Source organism: Asterias amurensis, chromosome 3 (assembly GCF_032118995.1).
Source record: "Asterias amurensis chromosome 3, ASM3211899v1".
Classification (NCBI taxonomy): Eukaryota; Metazoa; Echinodermata; class Asteroidea; order Forcipulatida; family Asteriidae; genus Asterias; species Asterias amurensis.
In genome coordinates, this window is record NC_092650.1 from 13,470,349 (window position 1) to 13,495,240 (window position 24,892).

At 39.4% G+C, this 24,892-nt stretch overlaps 1 protein-coding gene across 1 annotated transcript; it reads left to right on the forward strand.

Annotated features, from left to right (window-relative positions):
- The first annotated feature begins 747 nt into the window (after nucleotides 1-747).
- LOC139935126 (short transient receptor potential channel 4-associated protein-like) lies at nucleotides 748-24,332 on the forward strand. The gene is made up of 18 exons (XM_071929595.1): nucleotides 748-1,109; nucleotides 3,225-3,386; nucleotides 3,533-3,649; nucleotides 4,425-4,488; nucleotides 5,582-5,655; nucleotides 6,890-7,046; nucleotides 8,746-8,919; nucleotides 9,734-9,796; nucleotides 11,061-11,311; nucleotides 12,280-12,467; nucleotides 13,381-13,482; nucleotides 14,525-14,608; nucleotides 16,329-16,560; nucleotides 17,571-17,682; nucleotides 18,198-18,307; nucleotides 19,590-19,729; nucleotides 20,914-20,980; nucleotides 21,791-24,332. Exons 1-18 carry the CDS (start codon nucleotides 930-932, stop codon nucleotides 21,983-21,985), a joined length of 2,472 nt encoding a protein of 823 aa, XP_071785696.1. The 5' UTR covers nucleotides 748-929; the 3' UTR covers nucleotides 21,986-24,332.
- The last annotated feature ends 560 nt before the right edge of the window (nucleotides 24,333-24,892 follow it).

The following is a 24,892-nucleotide window of genomic DNA, read 5'->3' on the forward strand; positions in this document are numbered from 1 at the left end:
TGGTCACGTGATACATTGTCGGCAAAACTAGTTTTGAGCACTTTATTTCACTGCTATACTAATAATTGGCGGACTTTTTTGAGCAATGGCTCAAATGAAAGCTTGTAACTTTTTTTCTTTTTGGGTGGGGGGGGGGGGGGGGTGTCGAACCAATTTAATGGGTGGGGTCCATGGGCCGGCCTTACGGCCCCTGGTGGGGTCCAGGAGCGAAGCCCCCTGGATATATCTCTGAGCTCTGAGCTTTCTGGCGTTCTTAGGGGTGAAAAAAAATCAAGCCTCTTTATGCGTAAATTTAGAAGAAAAACATACCTTGTAAGCACTTCTGTTTCATAACAATGTATCGTCTATAATTACGAACTGCAAGAATCACTTAATAATTGTGATTCGTAACCAGACGACAATACTTTATATAGGCAGTTTGAAAATAGCAGTTTAGCCTGGGATTCCGAGCTCACAATCTTTTGACTGCATACAAGCTTCTGCAGTCGACCACGGTGCCATAGTATTTTATAGAGGGCAGCACTTTTTAGCCTTGTACAAAATTGTTCCAGTAGAGGTATTGAAAATGTGGTTCTGTAGAGAAATAAGTATAGTTTTTTTTTAATAAGGGTTTAACAAAAACTGGCTTTTAATCTTAATTAAAGCCCCCTTCGGTCCGAGCCTGAAACTTTGAAACTGATCCTCAAAATTTCGCGCGAAATTAATTTGGAACTACAGAGGGCGTCTTCCATAAGGAACGGAAAGGGAGCCATCTTTCATGTCCATCATAAAATTGGGTTGCATGTCTTTGTGGAACCCCGGAACAAGTTCACTGTTTTTAATCAACTGTTTTAAATTATTTAAGTATTTTATGTTGCATTTTTAATGTGTGGAACAGCAGTTTTAATAATTCGAAATCGCCTCGCTTGTGAGTAATTTATAGTGTCACCATGGGAGATCGAAAAAGGGGGAAAACGGAGGAGAACCCGCAACAATTCATCAATGTCAATTCCCAACGCAAAAGAACATCCGTAAAAAATCAAACAGGACTTGCTAATGGAAGAGGAAACATTTTCCAGCGGATCCGTGATTCACAACGAGGAATGCCACCCATCAGGTGTATTACAGAGGTATTAATCCACGAATAACCATTTCTGATTGCCATGTGGGGGAAAACGATGTGAACTCTCTTCCATCAATCAACATCATGATCATGTCCATGTATTTTGTCAAAAACTGTTGCAGAACTGACTTGTTTGTTGAATGAATGTTGTGTAATGTGTGTACACCATTTCAGTTGATTCACTGTATCAATATCAATATCAAGGCATATGAATGTCACTGTACAATATATGTGTCACAGGGGTTCTTTTAAAATGCCCACGACCCCCTTGCTTGAGTGACTTCTGCTCGCTCGCAGTTTGTGCATTTGTTCCCCTGTACATGCTGTAGGCCTACATAAAATTAAAATTAGTCACACTCACAACACACAATTGATTGGCTGAGATCGGGTCCTGTGGCAATTTTGATGTACAGAAAAAAAATTGCGTCATGTCGACGCATATCTCTTGGCCGCCCTGAGCTTGAATAAGAATATATCCCAACTAAGAACCTGCGTTTACCGCCCAAGTACGATTGGGGTTGTCAGTCTCCCACACCCGAGGCCAAAGGGCCTACTGCTTGTACCGCCTGACCGTACGGCCAAAGAGAGTATGATCGCTGTGCACCTGACGTGCGGAAGTGGAGTAAATACGTCCATTTATGCTAAGTGGCCTCAATTCTGCTTGGCTGACGCAGAGAAATAACGCAGTCTCAGACTTGAAATCAAGTCCAGTCGTGGAAGGAAGTTGCGTCGCCTGTTCTTTGGACCACACGCTGAGAGTTCTGCTTCTTCATCTATTTGGATACTCGGTAGGGTCCATAAGACAGGACGTAAAGCCGAGGGACTACTTGTCCATGAGCAGTGCAGGGGTGCGTTTGTACAAGGTGCAAGTAAAAAAGACTTGTTGCTGCTTAAAGGTTAGCAGTCACCACTACCCTGAAAACCTCAACTGACGGGGAGGTGATGATGTTGCCAGGGAGTCAGTTCAACCAGATGACGGTTCTTGGGGAAAATGAGTTCGAGAATGACTATATCCTACCTGGGATGATCTGATATTTGTTTGGGTGGAATGATCTAGTATTACATGGGATTGCTGGGTTGAGGTATAGGTCTGGATTGACTGCACTAGTTTGGTTCTAAATTTTGTAGAGAAGGGCGAGGCTGGCTGCCTGGCGATGCCTTTCTAGGTGTCCCATTCCAAGGTGTTTAGCATGGCCGACATGCTTTCAGTGCGGTGGTACAGCTGTAAAACGAACCTGGCAGCACGTCGTTGAGTGGCTTTGATTTTGGTTATGTCTTTCTGGGTGTATGGATTCCAGACAGGGCTGCAGTATTCCAGGTGGGGTCTAACGAGTGACAAATAAGCTTGCTGGCGTCTTTTGATGGAGCAGTTCCTAAGATTGCGTCGAACAAGGCCCAGCATTCTGTTGGCACGAGTTGTGATTTTGTTGATGTGTTTTCTGCCATGACATATTAGTGGAGAAGGTGAGGCCCAGATACGGGTGGTCGGTGACTGTAGCAAGGTTCTAAATTAGGGACATAATTCTTACTCGGCCGTAAAACGATGTTTTCGGAAATGGGACACTTTTATCGATTGGGGGCGGACGTCGAGGGGGTTTTAGAACAACCGGAATCCGTGTCAGAGCAGCATCAGGTCAGGTCAGCTCATCGATTGAGCTCATAATTATGCTTGTCATAATAAGGTTACCAGCTGAACTACCATGTCTAATGTACAATTTATAACTCGTATCCTGCTCATTGTTGCTTAGTATCTGATTGTATTAAAGCAATATTTTCGGCTTCAGCTTAAGTATTGTGGCTCTATGAAATTGGGCTCAGGAGTTTTGGAAGCTACAGAAAAGTGTTTTAAAAAGGTAGTGGGTTGACGCATTGGTCCTAGCTCTAGATGGACGACAGTTTATATTGACTCTTTTCAGGCCTGGAATTTCATCTTTGAGAGGGCAAGGCCATTTTAATTTTGAAAAGGGCACTTCCATTGGAAAATCTATGGGAATTTTTGACAGGGCACCAAGGCCAAGACAAGGGCAACGGAGGCCGTGGCCTCCGTGAAATTCCAGGCCTGCTTTTTTAAGGTGTGACTTTCATACCATTGACCTTTCTACTGTTTCATTTTGTTTTTTAGATTCCCAAAAGCATCCTCTTGGATTGTGACAACCGACTTGGTCTGGAGGATGGAGAGCAGATACCAGTGATTATCAGTGGTTTATATGAGAGCACTAGGAGCCTCCTTGATAAACAAAAATCAAGCATGGAGCTGTATTTAACCTGTATGGAAAAACTCAAGGTAGGTACATGTAGTGTTCACTTCAAATTTATAAAAATTTTCACAAAACTGACAAATGGTTCGTCGGATGTAAATGGCAATGTGAAGTACCGACAGGAATGCCTGTGATATTAACACAGAAAATAATAGTTATTTTCTCTCTTCAGTTACTTGTGAAACTTCTGAACTCGGACAGCTCTCAAGAATATCCAAAGAGGAGCGGTCAGACAAGAGAGAGTCGTGTCATTCACGCCGAGGTCATTTATCTATTTGGAGGCGTCGAGGTCAGTATAAGTTAACTGTGGATTTCACTTAAGGTGTAAGATATTTGGTTCTTGCCCGGTTCATAAATACTTGTTGTTATTTACATTTCTTCCATTTTACTTTTTGAAAGTCTACCATTCTGTACTTCATTTACATGTGTACCCATTGTTTCAGCACTCAGTATAGTGTGTCATTTAGACGTTCTGGTGAAGACCTTTGTTAGTGTCAATTCTATACAGTGGTATGTTATAGACAAATAATGATAAAAATAGTGGCTTCTTATATACATGTTATGCTCATATCCAGTCTGCTCATATGCGTCACTCAGTGACGTTCAAGGTGCTTCAATATTCAGTATTTTCCTGCAAGGTATTGTGGAACTGCGATTTTGAAGTTTGAGATCAATTCATTATACATACCACCATTGATTTACAAGTTGATGTGGCACAATATGCTGCCAATCAAACCAGGAACACCAGGGTGAACTCCTTCTCTTTTCGTTAATTGTACTGGGTTCTTTTACGTCCATTACGCAATACACAGGACCTACGGCTTTACGTCCCATCCTAAGGACGCATCAATAATGGTTCAGTGTCTTGCTCTAGGACGCAAGTGTTACAACAGGGACTCAAACCCACACTCTGCTGAACAGAAACACCAGAACTTGAGTCCAGTCTTTCGTTCATGCCACGCCATAGTGGGTGCGCTATTTAAAACTAATGATTATTAAAGGATACCATTTTTTATCCTTGGTATGCAATCAAAATAACTCGAAATTATTGTTGTACTTTGTAGGTGATGGTGCAACTACTGCTTCTGTCCGAGTATTACCCAACAGCCAGCAAGCCAATTCAACCAGGTATGCTAATTTTATGCTAAACATGGAATGGCTGGACTTACAAGCCAGACACTTCTTTTGTGGCGTCACCCCGTTGCAAATTGTTGTACACAATATCCAGATAGGAATAGCAGTAAAAAATAACCCAGCTGTCATGTCAATGCACACAAATTACCATGACATGAATTATTCATTGTTATCTCATCTCTCAGAAAACAGGCCACCTAAGTTGATGACATTTTTGCATGTTAGATGTTTGGTGTGTTTATTGAAAACTAGAGAATAGGAATGAATTTGATCTGTCATAAAACAACGAGGTCTAACGCAAGATACTTTTGTTTGCTGTAATATGCTGGAAAAAAATTGATCTCTAGGTAGAAATAAAATTTAGTTGGAATCAATGTAACTTTGCACACCGAGAGTTATGTGAACATTTACTGGGGTGGAGATATTAAGGGATTCTTACATTAATATCACACTTGTTGATATATCAGTCTTTTCTTAAAGGAACAAATTGCCTTGGATCGGACGAGTTGGTCTATAAAAATCGTGTATAACCCGTTATACATGAAATTTTCCGATGTTTTCAAAATGTTCTGTTTTATTTTATTTTTGTTAAATAAATTAACAAAATTAGCGATGTCTTGGTGTTTTATGATGATTATACAGAAATGAATGGTCGCTATTAAAGGCAGTTGACAATATTGGTAATTACTAAAAATAATTATTAGCATAAAACCTTAATTTGGTAACGAGTAATGGGGAGAGGTTGGTAATATAAAACATTGTGAGAAACGGCTCCCTCTGAAGTGGAGTAGTTTTCGAGAAAGAAGTAATTTTTTACCAATTTGATTTCGAGACCTTAAGTTTAGAATTTGAGGTCTCGTAATCAAGCATCTGAAAGCACACAACTTCGTGTGATAAGGGTGTTTTTTCTTTCACAGTTATTTTGCAACTCCAATCGAGCTCAAATTTTCACAGGTTTGTTATTTTATGCATATGTTAAGACACACCAAGTGAGAAAACTGGTCTTTGACTATTACCAATAGTGTCCACTGCCTTTAAGGGTCAAGGGCAAACCATAATTCAGTATTTTCTTCATTTTGTTCACCAGATGTTTCCCATGCTGAAGTGAGAACCAAGTTATCCTACCACGTACTCGATGTGCTGCATTTTATGTGTATCTGTGTAAGTAAACATCCCTTCTACCATTATCTTTATTTCTCGTGGTTCTGTTGGATTTGCCCCCAGTAAGAAGTCATTTCTAACTACTCACCTTCATATTGAACAACTTTTACCGTGCCGTTGTGGGTTTTTATTTGATTGAACTTTCGGAATATTTTATGTTGTTGAAAATATTGATGCCAAAATGAAACTACATGTGTTACCAAACAAAGTAAAGACATCCAGCCGTCTCATAAAATGCACCAAGAGTTTTGGTTCTCTTTCGAGAAAATGTGGGATGTCCTCGCTGTGAAGCGGCCAACCCTTGACTATAAGCCACACTGGAGTCTTATACTTACCTCCCATGTATGAGTACAGTGATAAACAATGGTCCCAGCTTATTGATCTCTCGTATTAAACCTCGTTTGTACAACAAAAAGATGATGGTCCAGAAGAAGAAATTACAGACAGAAACAAAGGGAGATTTCAAGCATGGATTCCAGATACTCTGTGTCCCTTTGATCATATACATGTGATTTGTTTACAGATTGGCCAGACATTGCAGGTCCTCTCTCCGATAGAGAAGACCTCATCTTCCATTTATTATAAAGGGAGATTTCAAGCATGAATTCCAGTAACTCTTTGCCCCTTTGATCATGTATTTTTGCTCTGTTTACAGATGGGTCCAGACATTGCAGGGCCTCTCTCCGATAGAGAAGACCTCATCTTCCATTTATTATAAAGGGAGATTTTAAGCATCAATTCCAGTTACTCTGTGTTCCTTTGATTATATACTTGTGATTTGTTTACAGATTGGCCAGACATTGCAGGTCCGCTCTCCGATAGAGAAGACCTCATCTTCCATTTATTATAAAGGGAGATTTCAAGCATGGTCCAGAAGAAGAAATTACAGACAGAAACAAAGGGAGATTTCAAGCATGGATTCCAGATACTCTTTGTCCCTTTGATCATGTATTTTTGCTCTGTTTACAGATGGGTCCAGACATTGCAGGGCCTCTCTCCGATAGAGAAGACCTCATCTTCCATTTATTATAAAGGGAGATTTTAAGCATCAATTCCAGTTACTCTGTGTTCCTTTGATTATATACTTGTGATTTGTTTACAGATTGGCCAGACATTGCAGGTCCTCTCTCCGATAGAGAAGACCTCATCTTCCATTTATTATAAAGGGAGATTTCAAGCATGAATTCCAGTTACTCTTTGTCCCTTTGATCATGTATTTTTGCTCTGTTTACAGATGGGTCCAGACATTGCAGGGCCTCTCTCAGATAGAGAAGACCTCATCTTCCATTTATTCACCTTAATGGCAGAGAAATCTTGCTTTCTAAAAGCAGCCACACTACTAGAAGACATCCTTGGCGTCAAACAAACCATGATTTCTCTCAGTAAAATACGTAAGTGATTTTCAAATCAATTTTTTTTTAGACCGAGCAAGTCTCCCACATATTCAAATATTTTTTTGACCACTTTGGTCTCATGTGTACGTTGCTTTCGCTTGTGAAAAACTCGTCCATTTTTATTAGGGTTTCAATGTTCATTCATAAATACTCCATACAGTTTCGCTATTCCTATTGGTGGAGAGCGCGTCTTGTGGGGGCTTTTACATGGTTGATAAAGACACGGTGTTGGGCGCTCACGCTCAATGTACGCAAGTTTAAATCATGTGGAACGCAATTCATAGCTATTACTAACAGCACGTAATATGTGTGTACACGGGTATAAACACACCGACCTACGCACACAAAATTATTTCGCTTTGTAACATAAGGGCATTTTTGAATGGGAATAAAAAAGTAGTGACTTCTTCTTAAACCTTGCAGGGTTGTGGACGTTCGATAAAGGCCCGAGCCGATCACATGGCCACGACCCTGCCGGTTTTAAACGGCCTTTTAAGAACTCGCTGCCACTCATTTTCTTTCCCTTATTTACACAAATTACCTGACAGTCTGTGGCATTCAGGCATCTATGCGTTCAGGCATTATATTAATATTAAACCAAAATTTAAACCATCAGTTATACTGTCCTGCCCAATGACCCTTTGCTTTTGCCTTCCCAAGTATCTCTAATCCATGTCGTATACAGACCTGGGGAGGCCCAGGAATTTTTGTTTCACCCCTTGGTTACCACGGGGCACTTTCTCACAGTCCCTGTCTAGGTCCAGTTACACGTTTCAAAATTAGGGGGGGGGTGGTTACAGGGTTTAACTGCTTACCCCCTGCTCTGGAACACGGGTGGATATTCCCAGGGGTACGCCTTTTGCCGGGTTAGGGGTTAAGCGATCCCAGTGTGAAAGGGTGGGCTGTTATTTCCCCTTGGATGCCCCTGGGATCAGCCTGCATGTAGTGTGAGAAAGGCTTATTCTTCCAGGGGTAAATGTCATCTTTTCAACAAACCTCATCAAGATTGTTTCAGATGTTTTTGTCAAAAACTCTAATCCCTGTAAAAGAAGTTGTGATAAGATTACTTAAAGTCACCTGGAAGTGGTATTTTTTAAAAATAAAGCTTTTGTCACTAATATATGTGTTTTGATGAGTGGAATGTGAATAAACAGTTAACTAAGGTTTTAAAAAATCAGTTCTTATGTTATTTACAAATTTAAGAGTAGACCCCGACCCGAGAGGGCGCTGTTCGTGATGTCAATCGAGGCAGACTTTGCCTGTAATGCGTGGAGTAAACACAATTGCAAAGTACATGTACGGACCAAGTCGTGAGTTTGTACGTTTCAAAAAAAAAAAAAATTTTTTTTTCCGGCAATGCCGACCAGGTGTATTGCTGCTGAATGCAGAAAAACACTTTTTGAAATGTACCAACTCACGACTTGGACGTACATGTACTTTGCACGTGTGTTTACTATACGCATTGCAGGCAAAGTCTGCCTTGATTGACGTCACAAAAGGGGTAGGCGGAGTCAGCCCCCAAACAACTTTTTATATTTTTTAAACATATAAATCGTGACAAACAATTACTAAAAAAAATTGTTTTATTGTTCGTAAGCATATACTTTTATGTTTGAAAGAAAAACAGTTCTATTTCCAGGTGACTTTAATCTGATTATTATCAAAGATTAATTTTTATTTTTATTTTAATCTGCAGCAAACCTTGAAGCATTGGTTACTGGGTTCGACGAGGAGCAGCTAGCTAATTTCTGTCGCGTCCTGTCCATTGCCGTCTCCGATACAGACGTCCGAGATGAACAGCCCAATCTTGTTGCTCAAGACAAGGCCAACCGCAACAAGACAGGGGTACCAGTCTCGGACTTAAACCAAGGTATGAGAAACTTCCCATTGCACCTTAACAAGAATATTGACTTCTTTGAGTGCTATACATAAAGGATTTGGGTACCTTTTCAAAATGGCCATGAATTCACATTAAACTTACAGGGTTTAGAGATAATAACATTGTAAAGCTTCCCTTTAAATTTTACTTGTTGATGTGCTGTAGTTTTTGAGAAATGTGTAAAACAATGTCATGAAATAACGTTTGTAAATGATTAAAATAATTTTTCGTCTCATGCGACGAATTTTTTTTCATGACATTGTTTTACTCATTTCCCAAAAACTACAGCACCTCAGCACGTAATATTTTCAGGGAAGCTTTCTACTATCATTATCTTCAAACAGTGTAAGTTTAGTGTAAATCTGTGGACATTGTGTTTTTTGTCCTACAAAAGTTACATTGGACCCTTTAAAACTATGACTTCCGTGGTGATCCCTCACCATATACCATACATATAATATTGTGCCTACATGTCTAGGTACCAGAGTCTAACATTGCTACGGGTATGGTACAATGGTTGCTGTGGGTATGGTTCACTATCTGTTGTGGGTAAAGTAAACTTGTTGGTACAGTGTAGCACGTTGGTTGCTATGGGTGTAGTACATTGGTTGTTAAATGTGTAGTATATTGGTTGCTAATGGCATAGTACAGTGGTTGCAATTGGTCTTATTTGTGTGTTGCTATAGGTATAGTGCATCACATTCACAAGGCTTTCCCGCAACTTTAAAACTATTGCTTTGTGCAACTTTAAAACTATATCTCAAGTAATAAATCAAATTGTGAATGTTTTTCTTATTTTCATTAGAACTTCTCGTTGAGCTTCCAAATTTCATCATGAAGTTAGTCAAAATTGCTTGCAAAAGAATTGGTAAGTACTTTGGTTAGCAAGTTTGAATGTCTTAGCTTCCCAGCTGCAGCAATTAATTTCTCTTGAATAGAGATATTGTCGGTTTTATAGCCCAAAAATGCTGCATTGTGGCGTGTGCTGGCCGAGTGGTCAAGTGTACTGGACTAAAGCTCTGGTGTTTCTGATCAGCAGAGTGTTGATATGTTCCTCGGATGGGGGCCTTAGCTGTATGGTCTGTGTGGTGTGTAATGCACGTAAAAGAACCCCAGTGCACTTATCATAAGAGAAAAGGTTTGACTAAGTGTGCTTGGTCTGATCGGCAGCATTTTGTGCCACAGCAAATTATAAAGGAATAGGTTTCATACGTTTCAAAAACATACCTTGCTCGAAAAAAATGCTTTGATACTCCAATTGGGTGTAATAAAGCGCTATATGAGACCCAAGTATTATAAGTCAGCATTGCATTAGGAAATCACTGTGTGGTGAAGAGGTTTTCAACTAGTGTTTTAAACCCGCGCCGGGGCCTGGACTTGATAATTTTACCGAGACGAATTCGAGGTAAATTATCAAGAACCAGGCCTCGGCGTGTTTAAACTACTAGTTTTAAACTGATTCAACACACTTTGATTCCCATTCATGAATACCTTTTCGGTAAAAAAACATTTAACATTTTGATCAAAAGGTAAAATAAATGCAAAACTATAATTGTTCAATGATTTCTTTCAACACAACACCCCTGCAGCTATGAAATGGTAAGGCCCTCGGGGTAAACAACTCCTTATAAGGAGATGGTGTGCGCGTCTGTTTCAGTTGTTGCTCTCGACCAATAGGAATGAAGAAAATCTCTTATAATCACAGGTGCAAGCGCCCGTGTCACGCCCATGTTGCAACACTTTTTACTGGTGTTATATCATCCGTTCAAACAACCCCTCGTGAAGCCCCCTCGACCAATCAGAATGGATAAACTGGCTTAGATATTTATGAATGTATATTATTTGAATAGATTTTGCTGATGATTTCCCATCCAAGTGAACATTTATAAAAGTAAGTGTAAGAACCCAGTGCACTTATCGAAAAGAGAAGGGGCTCGCCCCTGTGTTCCTGGCTGGAATGGCAGCATATTGCGCCACAGCACCTTGTAAACCATAACATGGTGATTAAGGATTAGGTCTTATATCTAAAAAATTCGTCACTCCTTGCAGTTATAATAACTGGCGCTTTGTATCCTTTGGCAAAAAGCGCTTTATAAATACGGTTATTATTATTATTATTATTTTCTTTTTAGACTCTGCATCCACGGGTAACATGCCCAACCTGTTTAATGAGATTGCAGGCTGGGTGACGTGGCTAGATAGCTCGTTAGCCTTTGACGCCCTTGCCGAGGTGTCCAACGATGATGGGGTGTACCTCAATCTACCTCTCCATGACCTGTCAGCGCCTATACCTCAGTCCTTGAGGACAATGCATGAGCTGGTGTACAAGGTTGAAGTACTGTATGTGCTCTGTCTGCTGCTCACTGGTAAACAGCGAACAAAGGTACATTGATAAGATCGGCTATTACAATGACCATAGGTATTAGAAACCTGGTTTTCTGTTTTTTATTTTTTTTATTGATCTTTTTTTCTTCTTCGTTTCTTCAATGATGCAACTGTACTATTCAATGATTTAATGATTCAACTTATATAATGATGCAACTAAATTCTATTTTTGGGGGGCTTGATGTGTTAGAATTTGCTATTTTGAAGAATAAATTTCAACATATCACTCAAGTGACAAACGTTCAGAGAACATATTTTGTGTAATTGCAGGCCTAGAATTACACACAAGGCCACTGGCCTTAATGCCCCTTCGAAAGATGCCCATAGACTTTAAGATTTTCCATTGGAAGTGCCCTGTGGAAGGTAAAATCCTGGGCCTGCGTTTGTGGTAAATGTAACGTGTTTAACTGTGGAATATGCCACAAGAAATTATTGTGTGCCTAGGGTCTGCACTCCTGTTATAGACCTTTATCACGCTGTCACCATCTTGGTCATGTTCCCTGTTTCCATTAACCGTTGCGCAAACATGGCACCAGACTATTATTTCGTCCAGCCTCAGTTTGGTTACAATGAGTTGGAATCATAGAGTTAAGAACTAGAGGGCGCACGAGTGAAGCTTCGTGCACAAACGCCATGGGACTGCAAGATGACAAACGCGTCATTCTGCACGCGCGTTGAATAAGAAATACGCGTTTGAGGTTGTTTTTTTGAACGCTCACGCGATGCTGTTTGTTCAACTTACAAAATGGCCACACAAACACACGCTGTGAGATGCCAGTTTTGTCAACTTAGAAAATGGCCGCCTGCGTGCATGCTGGGGTGCGTATATAGGCCAGTGCGCCTCTAGTTCTTATATATAACTCTATGGTTGGAATGAAGTAAAATCAAGATGGTCACATTGTGAAAAGTGTCTATACTACGACTCTACCAACCAGTTATATTTCTTGGTATTTCTGTCTTCTTAAGGTTCATGAAATGCTGTCCAAGTTCAAGTTGATGGCCGGTCTGAATCTCCTGTTTGATAAGGTCATCTGGAGATGTAACTTGAGGTCACGACCTCTACATGGTCATAATGAGAACTGTGACTGTAGTCCTGAGGTAGCACTCAAGGTGCAGTTCTTGAGGCTAGTGCACAGCTTCTGTGACCAGAATGAGTAAGTTTACAATTACTTGGATTTACCCACCAAAATTTTTAAACTACCACTTGCAGATTTTTTCATTTAATAACCCCAAAATCATTTACAAATTTACCCAGTCAGTTTCCCTTGTGGTTTATATTGATATCTGAAACAAAAAGTCGCATCCCCTCAAGGTGATCCCCTAGCTGCCGCTTCCCATGTTGTATCGTAATTTGGGTGTGATCCTTGGCTACACGGCAGTTAACGGTTGTATGGCTTCTGACTGGCAGCCCCCAGAAAAAAGATATTGACAAAATAGGGACACCGCCAATAACGGGGCTAGATAGCTCAGTTGGTAGACCGCCGGCATGTTAATCCGGAGGTCGTTGGTTCGAATCCCACTCTAGTCAATTCTTTGTTCAACCCCAAAAAACATTTAAGGGCGGGTGAGTTGGCGTAGTGGTAGCTTTCCTTGCCTTTTTCAGTCCCATTTTGATTGCGTGGGTTACCCGGGATAATGCTCTGGGGGTTTTTCCTCCCACATTTAAAACTTGAACTTCATTCTTTGTTCTCTCTCCATGGGGTTCTTGACAAGTGTAAATGATTAAGTTTCCTTTTCTCTGAGGCCTTTGCTTCACAACCAGAAATTTTGCTTGAAATGAAATCTGTCACATTAGTTTTTTGAAATTTGAAGGAAAAAAAAGGTCCCTTACTTTGAGACACCCTTTTCTTATTGTAAAGGAGTACCCCCCCTCCTCCTTAAAATCCTCTAAAGAATTCCTGAGATTCCAAGAACACAGATAAATAATAATTGCTCAATTTTGGATGTGGTATAGTAGAGTTTGAAGATTGTTATATTAGAGTGTGACATGCACACTATGAGTAATTACATGTAAGCTACTTCTGTCATTATCATACGTCATAATTTTACTTTTTATTTCCTTTGCAGGAATAAGTATCTTATCCTTACAAGAGGTGAAATCAATGAGCTGAATAGAATATCCAAACATGCCGACATACCACCGTTAGATGCAGTCAAGGATATTGACAGGTAAGTCAGGGTGCTAGACCAATACGTTATCTTGCTAGAATATCCAAACATGCCGATATACCACAGTTAGGGCCATGTCACACGAGGCAACTTACAGGCAACCAGTTCCAGGCAATCTCCATTAAGAAAAAGCATTCACATTTAAATGTTCATTTATTTCTCTTGTGGATCGTAAGACAATGTTTGAAACATGACCCATTTGCTACCAAAGTGGTCATATAGTATGCGCTGCAGCTGGTTGCCTCCTAGTTGCCTGTAAAAATTGCCTCGTCTGACAAGGCCCTTAGATGCAGTCAGAGATATTGACAGGTAAGTCAGGGTGCTAGAACAACGGGTTATCTTGCTAGAATATCCAAACTTGCCGTTATACCACCGTTTGATGTAGTCAGAGATATTGACAGGTAAGTTGGGGTGCTAGAACAACATGTTATCTTGCTAGAATATCCAAACTTGCCGATATACCACCGTTAGATGCAGTCAAATATATTGACAGGTAAGTCGGGGTGCTAGAACAACATGTTATCTTGCTAGAATATCCAAACTTGCCGTTATACCACCGTTAGATGCAGTCAGAGATATTGACAGGTAAGTCGGGGTGCTAGAACAACATGTTATCTTGCTAGAATATCCAAACTTGCCGATATACCACCGTTAGATGCAGTCAAATATATTGACAGGTAAGTCGGGGTGCTAGATCAATCTTGCTAGATTATCCAGACTTGCTGCTATACCACCACTAGGTGCATTTAGAGGTATAGATAGGTTAGTCAGGGTGCTAGACCAATACGTTATCTTGCTAGAATATCCAAACATGCCACCGTTAGATGCAGTCAAAGATATTGACAGGTAGGCCAGGGTGCTAGACCAATACGTTATCTGGTTTTAATATCCAAACATAAGGTAGCAAGATAAGACTAGTCTTAAACTCTTTGTGAAATCCCTCCCTGGAGCTGCGTACTACGGGACACCACAGAGAGACGGAAAATGTCTCCACTTAATGTTCTTCCACTTAATGCACTGTTTCATTGTTATGCTTTGACAGATCTCTGCTATGTACAGGCCAGAAGGGAATCCTGTCTAAACTAGTGGATGTACTAAAGAAAGAACCAGCAGAATCGCCATTCAGGTAGAAATATGTAGTCTTTGTAAATAGCTCTCACTTAAAGCCAGTGGACACTATTGGTAGTTGTCAAAGCCCAGTCTTCTCACTTGCTGTGTCTCAACATGAGCATAAAATGACAAACCTGTGAAAATTTGTGCCCGATTGGTTGTCAGAGTTGCGAGATATTAATGGAAGAAAAAAACACCCTTGTCACACGAAGTTGTGTGCTTTCAGATGGTTGATTTTGAGACCTCAAGTTCTAAACTTGAGGTCTCGAAATCAAACCGGTGGAAAATAACCTCTTTCTTGAAAACTACGTCACTTCAGAGGGAGCCGTTATTCACAATGTTTTATACCATCAACCTCTCCCCATTACTCGTGACCAAGCGAGGTTTTATGCTGATAATTATTTTGAGTAATTACCAATAGTGTCCACTGCCTTTAAAGCCAGTGGACACTAATGGTAATTCTCAAAGCCCATTCTTCTCACTTGCTGTGTCTCAACATGAGCATAAAATGACAAACCTGTGAAAATTTGAGCCCGATTGGTTGTCAGAGTTGCGAGATAATAATGGAAGAAAAAACACCTTTGTCACACGAAGTTGGTGTGCTTTCAGATGCTTGATTTTGAGACCTCAAATTCTAAACTTGAGGTCTCGAAATCAAACTCGTGGAAAAATACTTCTTTCTCAAAAACTACGTCACTTCAGAGGGAGCCGTTTCTCACAATGTTTTGTACTACCAATCTCTTCCCATTACTCGTTTTCAAGTAAGGTTTTATGCTAATAAAAATTTTGAGTAATTACCAATAGTGTCCACTGCCTCTAAGGGAAATGTTACTTTCATGACACATCGTTATATTTACACTTAAGCCCTGTTTATACTAAAGCCCAGTTCATCCCTGTGTAATAGCGCCCTCATGTGTCTCAACTTCCTCCAGGTCATGTTAATATGTCATATGGGGTCATAGAGTTGTATATAAGAACTAGAGGGCGCACTGGTGATGCTGCTTGCCCAAACACGACGGGACCGCAAGGAGACACGCGCACCATTCTGTACGCGCACCATTCTGTACGCGCATTGAACATGAAGAACACGTTGGAGTTTGTGTTTATTGAGCGCTAGGCGATGCTGTTTTGTCGACTTACAAAATGGCCGCAACAGGACAAAGGAAAATACTGTAAGGGCTACTATAGGCTCATAAAATGTAAAGCGGTGAACATTTTGCACTGTGTTTCTAATATCAAATAGAGCCCAGAGACGGAGCCTAACCAGAGGTCTGGGCAATGCCCCAGGAATCAAAATCTCCTATGACATCGGCATAGTAATTTTTTCCAGCTAAGTACCTCATTTCCTCATTCTTGTCCTATCAGCTGTGGAATTGAAAATTGAAAAACACTGGACAAAGTCTCGCTCTGCCCTTCCTCCCAAAACAGCCTAACTCAAAAAATTACATTTTGAGAAAAGCAAGCATGGAGATCAGCTGTTTTGTCATAAAACGGGACGAAGTATAGAAAGAGGCTGAGATAAGGCATGTCAGATTAACATCCAAACATAGTATGCCTTTGAACCCTTTAAATTTAAAAATCTTTCTCAATTTACCAAGAAATGATCTTATACACACACAAAAAATTGTTGATTTGGGCTGTATGCTATGGAAGGGCCAGGCGGCTGTACCTGGCTCTTCCCTTCCCTTTTTTGACAAACTGCAATTTCAACCGAAACGCAAACTTTTCTTGTCCAGATTCTGGATGTCGAGGTCTGTCGAGAGCTTCCTTCGTGGCAAGACGTCCTTCACAGATCAGACCTTCCTGCTAAGGAAGGGTCTCCTAGAGGTCATACTGACCAACGTCATCAGTACAGGAACCAAATCTAAAGAAGTCCTACAGAGTAACTTTGACTTGCTGGCTGAGCTGATGAAGTTCAACCATGTTGCCTTCAAGAGGTTTAACAAGTTCATCGAGACAGAAGAAAAGGTCAGACAAACTTCCCACTTCACTGACTTTGTTTGCATATCTGCCAACTGTTCAAAATTTAATTGGAATTGTCCAGATTTGTTGAGACTACAGGCAGCACATATCAGAACATTACTACTTCTGATATTTGACAGAAATGTAGAAGGTAAAAAAGTTCTAGCAAAAGAAGTTGCCATTTGCTTGTGACAGTAGAGGTTTTGTTAAAGATGCTATGTCAGATTTTTTGGCCGATTTTACCCCAAAATTTTGATTTAAAATTCAATAGGTAATTTGATGGGGGGGTCGAGAAAGTTACAAGCTCTCATTTGAGCCATTGCTCGAAAAAGTCCCCCAATTATTAGTAGAAGTAAAATAAAGTGCTCAAAATTAGTTTTTGTCGGGATCCCGACAATATATCACGTGACCAATTCTTATGTGTTTTATAAGAAACATTAAATTTTTGTCATGGTTCCTGACCGTTAAAAGTAAAAGTTATTTTTTTTTCTGTTAGAGCGGGTGATACTCTTTAAATGCCATTCACTCAAAAAATATATTTTTTAATGTTTAGGGCCAAAAATCTGACATAGCATCTTTAAGAGATACAGGGATTACCAACTGAGCTATCTCTAGCTCTAATGTTGGCAGTCCCACTCTTTTGTCAAAACCTTTGCTTGAGGTTCAGAAGCTTTTCTCTTCGTTTCAATTTCCTCTAACATAACAAACAAAAAAGACCCTTTGAAATTATGTGCAAAATCAACAAAGTCAACTTGGTTTATCAAAGATCTACTTCTGCTCAAATACATTCCATTAAAAAGCAGCACAGAATTTAAGTTTGCTTAAGGTCTTCTGTAAGAAATGCATTCTTTAGCCTTGGAGAAGACTCTGCTGGGGTCGAAACGTCAGGCCATTAATTATTATTTGTAATATGGGTAAAACCAAAATGAATATACTTTGTCCCCTTTGTAAATTTAACATCTATTAACCACTAAGAAATGCATAGTTAAGTGTGATACATTTCCTTTTGATTTCAGATGGAGTCTTTCTTGAAGTTGGTATCAGACAACATCGTTGACTCTAACATGTTTATAAGATGTCTAATACTGACCCTTGATCACTTCCAGAAGGAGCAACCAGATAACTATGGTGAGTATATATAATATAGATAGTTGGCACTACTTGGGCCAAACTCGGCTCGAGACATTGTGACCACTGGTATGTCTAATGTTAGAAATTCGTCTCTGCCATCCAGGCCGATCCAGCTTGAACAGCTTGCTCGTGTTGTGGGCCGATGGCGTTGAGGTCGTCTATAAGCTGTGATATGTAGGTGCAGCGGAGGCTTCCACCCTGTCCGAAAGGTGGCTGGTTTGAGGAAGGTAGCGAGAGGCACCTCAGGTCTCCGTAGAGCGTGGCTAGTTTAACGAAGACGACTTATCAGCAGGGTTGTTGTGGCAGGTGTTATGCATATGCGAGCATATAAGTCTTTGTTGGACAGCAGTACTGGAAAGTGCTTACCAAGTGAGTACATCACTTTGGTCATCCACGTCAAATGTTCTGCTACAATTTTTTAAAGGGGTCATAGATTTTTGGAAGAGTCTAGTTTGTGCTTTCTAGAGACTTTGGGGTTCGAAACTAACGTTTGTGTTGAATTGTGTTTACAGAGTATGCGATGAGAAGTTGTCGCCTTCTTCAGTTTGTACGCAAGAGACCTGTGCGAGTGAAGTTCCTTATTAAGCTTATCAACACGGTCAATGTTGAGATCTTAACTCAGGTACGTATGGAAGGCTACTTAGTAGGTAATAGTTCCTTATTAAGCTTATCAACACAGTCAATGTTGAGATCTTAACTCAGGTACGTATGGAAGGCTACTTAGTAGGTAATAGTTCCTTATTAAGCTTATCAACACAGTCAATGTTGAGATCTTAACTCAGGTACGTATGGAAGGCTACTTAGTAGGTAATAGTTCCTTATTAAGCTTATCAACACAGTCAATGTTGAGATTTTAACTCAGGTACGTATGGCAGAGTACTTAGTAGGTACTAGTTAGATAAACAATGTGTAGTTGCGCTTTGCTATTTTTGCTTTGATGCAACATTTGCTAAATTGTTTGTTATTGTTGTTTTTGCTTTTGTTCTTCTGCACGACCTTTTGATATCATCTCGTTGAATCCAAACATCATTAATGTATCATAGACTTCCACATCCTAGAAATGCCCTTTGAACGACCTCTTGTTCCAATCATCTTGTTAAAACTTAATATTAATTTAGACTTCCACTTCCTAGAAACGACCTTTGAACGACCTCTTGCTCCAATAATCTTGTTAAACTAAACATTAACTTAACTTAGGCTTCCTCTGCTGAGCTTTGAACGACCTCTTGTTATCATTATCATCTTAAAACCAAACATTAATGTTATTTATAATTTCTCTGCTGAGAATGACATTTGATTTACCTCTTGTTTAAGCCAAACAACATTAACAGCTCCAAATTGTGTGGCTAAACTGAGTCTCTCCCATTCTTCGCGATCTTCACTGGCTGACAGTCTCAAACCGGATCAACATTAAAATACTTACCCTGGTCTTCAATTGTCCCAATACCGCCTCTGCGCACTCATACCTAACGGAAATTAATCTATTCTATTCTATAAAATTATTCTATTCTCATAGATACCTCGGGTCATCTTCTGACACCAGACTACTTGCCATCCCCAAAACACGCACCACTACTGGGGAAAAAAGCTTGCACGCTGCTGCCCCCAAACTCTGGATTGATTTACCATACAGTATCCGCCACTCTATAGCTCACTAACAGTCTTCAAAAAAGCTCTTAGAATACTTTTGTTCAATTGATTTGTTTGCTTATACTATGTTTGTTTATCTTTGCTTATTGTTATTGTGTGTACAGCGCTGTGGTACTTTCCTTTGTTAGTTAGAGCGCTATAAAAATACCTGGCGTTGTTAAAATTAATATTTTTATTTTTATTAACGAAACATAGACTTTCCTCCTACTGAGTATGACCTTTGTAATCATGATGTTGTTGTTCCCCCTTGACAGGAGAACGTGAGCTGTCTGAATACTACCATCATCTTCCTCATGTTTGCCGAGAGTTCTTGTGAGTTACCTGAGTATCTATCTGATCTTAGACATGAAGAGCAGAGTCAACTCAAACCAGGCTTCTTACTACAGAACTTCAGGTTGGTCTACATCCACTACTTTGTATCTTTAAACTTGACTTGCTTAGTCTTCGGACTAAAACATAGGAATCAAAAAGGTGGATTGAATCTGCAGGATCTTAAACCGGGTCTGATCCTGCTTTGTTTGCGTTTACACTAAGCTGTTCATTCCCATTGCAGGATCCTTTTCTTTGTTAATATCTATTTGATGTATTTTTTTTAAACATGATGTTGACATGTGCTATTTAGTTTTTAACTGCGAGACATGTTTTAATTAACCATTTTTGAATTGAATTGAATTGAAGAACCGGGTCTGATCCAACTTTCTAGATCAAGTGTAAACAGGGACTGTTAGGGTTCTACGTCAAGTTCTACATTTCTCCTTAAATGAACGAAGTGTGGGTTTCGAATCCCAAGCCGCGACACTTGTGTCCTTAAAGGAACACGTTGCCTTGGATCGGTCGAGTTGGTCTTTGAAAAGCGTTTGTAACCGTTTTTTATAAAATGCATATGGGTAGAAAGATGTTGTAAAAGTAGAATACAATGATCCACACAAACATGCCTCGAAATTGCGTGGTTTTCCTTTTACCTCGTCGACTAACACGTCGGCCATTTATGGGGGTCAAAATTTTGACTCCCATAAATGGCCGACCATGTTAGTTCGCACAGTAGAAGGAAAACCACGCAATTTCGAGGCAAACTTGTGTGGATCATTGTATTCTACTTTTAAAACATCTTTCCAACCATATGCATTTTATAAAAAACGGTTGCAAACGCTTTTGTTTTGACCAACTCGTCCGATCCAAGGCAACGTGTTCCTTTAAGCAAGACACTTAACCATTGCTTCGTCCTTTGGATGGGACGTAAAGCCGTTGGTCCAGGGGTCGAAATTGCCACTAGCCCGCTAGCCCGGGACTACCAGATTAACAGCCGGGCTACTCATTTTTTCAGTTTGATAGCCCAACGGGCTAGTGGAAAAATAATGCAAAAATCATCATCACAAACAATAAAGAACTATGTTATTGGTGTATTGTAAAGTTTGAGCCGTGACGCGAGACATAATGTGTCTTTCGGGCTACCAAAATCTAATCAGGGCTACTAAAAATTATTGGTCACTAGCCCTGCTGACTACCATTGAAATACACTTAATTTCGACCCCTGTGGTCCGATGTGTTGTGTAACGCATTTGTTTGATTTTGTTTTAGAGAGCTTGTGTTTTTCTGGAGGGATCACTACCTACATAAAGACAAGGACTCTACACAACTGGAAAAGGTTAGTCAAGCTGAACACTCCTTTTCTATAATTACTCAGTGAAATAAATACATTTTTATAAGAGATTTAAATTTGCATTGGGGATAAATAATATTAATTTTGGTTTTTAACCCATACACCGATGTGTGCTAGCGCCCGAGTAACATGACTGTGATATTTTTTCACAGGACTTGGGGAAAGATAATTTTTCCTTTGTTCATCCCCTAAATTGAAACATGGTAACTTAAAGACACTGGACACTATTGGTAATTGTCATAGACCAGTCTTCTCACTTGGTGTATCTCATCGTATGCATACAATAGCAAACCTGTGAACATTTGAGCTCAATCGGTCAGGGAGTTTGCGAGATAATAATGAAAGAAAAAACACCCTTATCACACGTAATGCTTTCAGATGCTTGATTTCGAGACCTCAAAATCTAATTCTGAGGTCCTGAAATCAAAATCGTGGAAAATTACTTCTTTCTCAATAACTACGTCACTTCAGAGGGAGCCGTTTCTCACAATGTTTTATACTATCAACCTCTCCCCATTACTCGTTATAAAGTGAGGTTTTATGCTAATAATTATTTTGAGTAATTACCAATAGTGTCCTGTGTCTTTAAGTACTGCCTTGGAGATGAACTGGTAGTTAGGCTTGGCTTGCTGTTACAGAAACAGGATAAGCTGAGCTTAGCTCCCTATACTGACCATTTTAACGGCTATTTTCCCGAGGGCCAACACTTCCTCCCTAAAGAGACTTCCACTTGGTCGTACCTGCATGTTTACTCGTACTAAGATAACGTCTTCTGTTTACCTTTTCCTTTGGCAGAGTTCATGCATTCAGTTTGACAAGTGGAAGGCCATCGTCAATGTCTTAATAGACGGCGACATCAAGTCTCCGTTCACAATAGCACACTATCTGGACATGGATGATCTGATGACAAAGGACATGGATGTGGACTCAGCAACTGGTCACGGCGATGACGCCAGTAAATCCAAGTTCACTCGATGTATGACCTCATGAGGGCGCTGGTCATGTTTGACTTCTTCAGGATGGCATGAATATTTTCCCAACGGACAAACTGGTTGCGTTTAAGTGTGAAATGTGTGAAACGCTTATTGCTGATTGATGTTTCCCCAACTGATTGGTACTTTCGACTTAAGTGAGAATTTGATGTGCGCCGTGATTTGTGATGATTTCAACCAAGATTTCTTACCGAGGGATGTATGCCAAGGAATAAGTAACAAGGTTTACGTATTCTACGGATGTGAAACTGTATAACAATCAAGATTACAAGTGCATCATCACTGGAAGTGCTCACGAGGTGGGAGAATATTTTTAGATCACAAATTTTTACAGACAATTTTGGAGTGATTGTACAAAAAAAATGTATTTTTTGAAGGAAAGTTTTGCGTGCGAACTCTTGTCTGTTTTTAAGGGGGGGGGGGGGGTCATTTGTAAATGAAAGAAGAAAAGTCGTCATGGTTGCACCGTGTCTGTTATAGGCAGAGAGAGAAAGCTGTAGAATTCATCACAGCTGGTCTGGATTTTTGTAATGCTACTAATCTAAAGACAGCAACAAAAGAAAGTCGGCTGTTGTAAAAGCACCTATGATTTTAAAATTGTTACTCATATTTTAAAAATGAAAACACCAGGAGACAGACAATTTGATTACGTCAATCGGTCGAGTATTGTTGTCGCGGTATCTGCTTACAGGTGAAAAGTGCCCATTTCCATTGTTGCAGTAATTCCTATTGACAAGAACCGCTTTTCAAAATTCCCGCTATTAGCTTCACGCTGAATCAGAAGAGAGATCAATCATGCCAATGGGAGTTACTGCAACAATGGAAATGGGCACTTTTTACCTGTAAGCACCGACCGCAACAACAATACTCGACCGATTGTAACAAACAAGGTGTCAAAATCCCTGTAATAAAATTTTCCGTCTACTGGTATTTTCTGTTTTTCATTTATAGAATATGAGTGACAATTTTAAAAATATAGTTGCTTTTACAACAGCCTAGTTACTTGTTTTGCTGTCTTTACTTTGTATAAAAATTGATGGTACTTGTCCAATTGGTGTATTCAAACATTTTTAGGTGCTCTTGAGATCTGAATGACTAACTGGATGTAAAAATAAAATTAGTAATACGTATTTCTTTTTAAAGCGCCTTATATCATATCCCAGGGCGTCTCAAAATGCTCATTGGTTTTTCTACAAGCTATGTTTGAAGTACAAGCCCCATTTGTTTACATTGCACCATGTAACAGTTTCCACGGTGCTGTGGTGCAGTCTGCAGCCAACACTACAAGATAACACTGTCCGAACCCCTTCTCTTAACGATACGCTAAGGTTAAGGGAAGTTGGTGCTGTACTGCTGTTCATATATGTCATGTAAAAGTTTGTAGTTATTAAATAACAAATGAACTAAAAATTTAACTCAATGGAAACTGACTGGGTTTAAATTTAAATGAATGAAAAACACTGAAAATGTCTTGATCCATGACTCGTTGTAGTTTTGTTGACTTTGGAAAGTGCATGATTTAGAAGTTGCTGGTGGAGCCAAAGCCAATGTAACCAGACTATTAAGTGAAACATATTACAGCATAGAGGCAGCAGTGTAACAATGCTAGCATTAGCTGTGGTAAAGCTGTTGTTGTTGAGTACATACTGGCAATGTCTCCAAAGTCACATTGTAACATAAAAATAGTAAATGCTGGTAATAAGTTCAGATTGAACAAACCACCTAGGTCCAATTTCATAGTTATAAATGCTTACTGCACAATTCTGCTCTTACAGCAGCTGTAAAGCACTAAATTCTATGGACTGTAAGCGCTGAAATCCACGCTAAGCAGAGCAATTACTTTGGGTCCAACTCACGTCAATCACTGCTCCAGATATTATGCAAATGAAATTTTCAAGAAAATATTTCCAAGAGACAAATTTTCCTCATCAAATATCCAAAAGATCATGTGTTTTCATTTACTCATTCCCCATTACTTGTCTTTTTATTTCTATATTGTTTAATTGGGAAAGATACACCAATGGTAATTGCAATGTTATCTTGTTTTAACCCTCCATATTTGAATTAATTTATTTTTAAAATCAGTCTAGCCAGTCTACTTAATTAAGTTTTATTGTACAATTTATTTAAATATAATAAGACTAACTTGGTCTGCATGTATCTTTTGTTGGCATTCAACGATGAGAAAGCACATCAAGATTATTTTATGTACAATTTTAAGTTTTAGGTCTTTTAACATCTTGTCAGACTAATCATTTCTTGTAAAGTTAAAGAGTTATTTTGCCAAATATTAAATCAAGGGATTATCAAAGCTACATGTAGATAGATTCAAATGGTGAAACAAACTATCAAGGGCATTTTCATGTTCACTTTTAAAATCTCATTGATCAGAATATTTCCCAGAAATCAGTGTTGAACTGAGTGTTTATTATTAAACTGAGTGCGCATTTACCATATCTTCCATTTTTGGGCGTCACTTCCTATGTGTATATTTTGACTCTCAAAATGGCGGACAGGAGAGGCATGTGAGTTTGCTGCGCATCGAGCTTTTGGTCAACACCATCAAATATGCAATCTGTTTGTAAGAAGTAATTCATATTACTGTTATTTGAACTGTATTAACAAATCCTGCGTAGTTGAAAGTCAGAAACCATATTCCCCCATGAATTTATATGATCATGCATAGTTCAATAGTTCATAAACTAAACGCCTCATTAAAGAAATGCAAACTTTTTGAATATATGTAATTGTAATACAAGTAAGTTATTCTGAGCCAAAAGCCTAACTTTGAAGTCAATACATGTTGTGTGTTTAAGTACCATGTCTTTTTCTATGGAACAGGCATACTTTTTATTGATATTTTACTGATATTTACATCACGGTTGTTATGTTATTAGACAACCAA

Bases quoted from the DNA above. Each gene is read 5' to 3' on its own strand.
- LOC139935126 (XM_071929595.1), top strand. From the start codon at position 930: ATGGGAGATCGAAAAAGGGGGAAAACGGAGGAGAACCCGCAACAATTC. The intron at 3,650-4,424 runs GTCAGTATAAGT...TGTACTTTGTAG, and splicing joins ATCTATTTGGAGGCGTCGAG to GTGATGGTGCAACTACTGCT. The intron at 16,561-17,570 runs GTCAGACAAACT...TTTTGATTTCAG, and splicing joins TCATCGAGACAGAAGAAAAG to ATGGAGTCTTTCTTGAAGTT.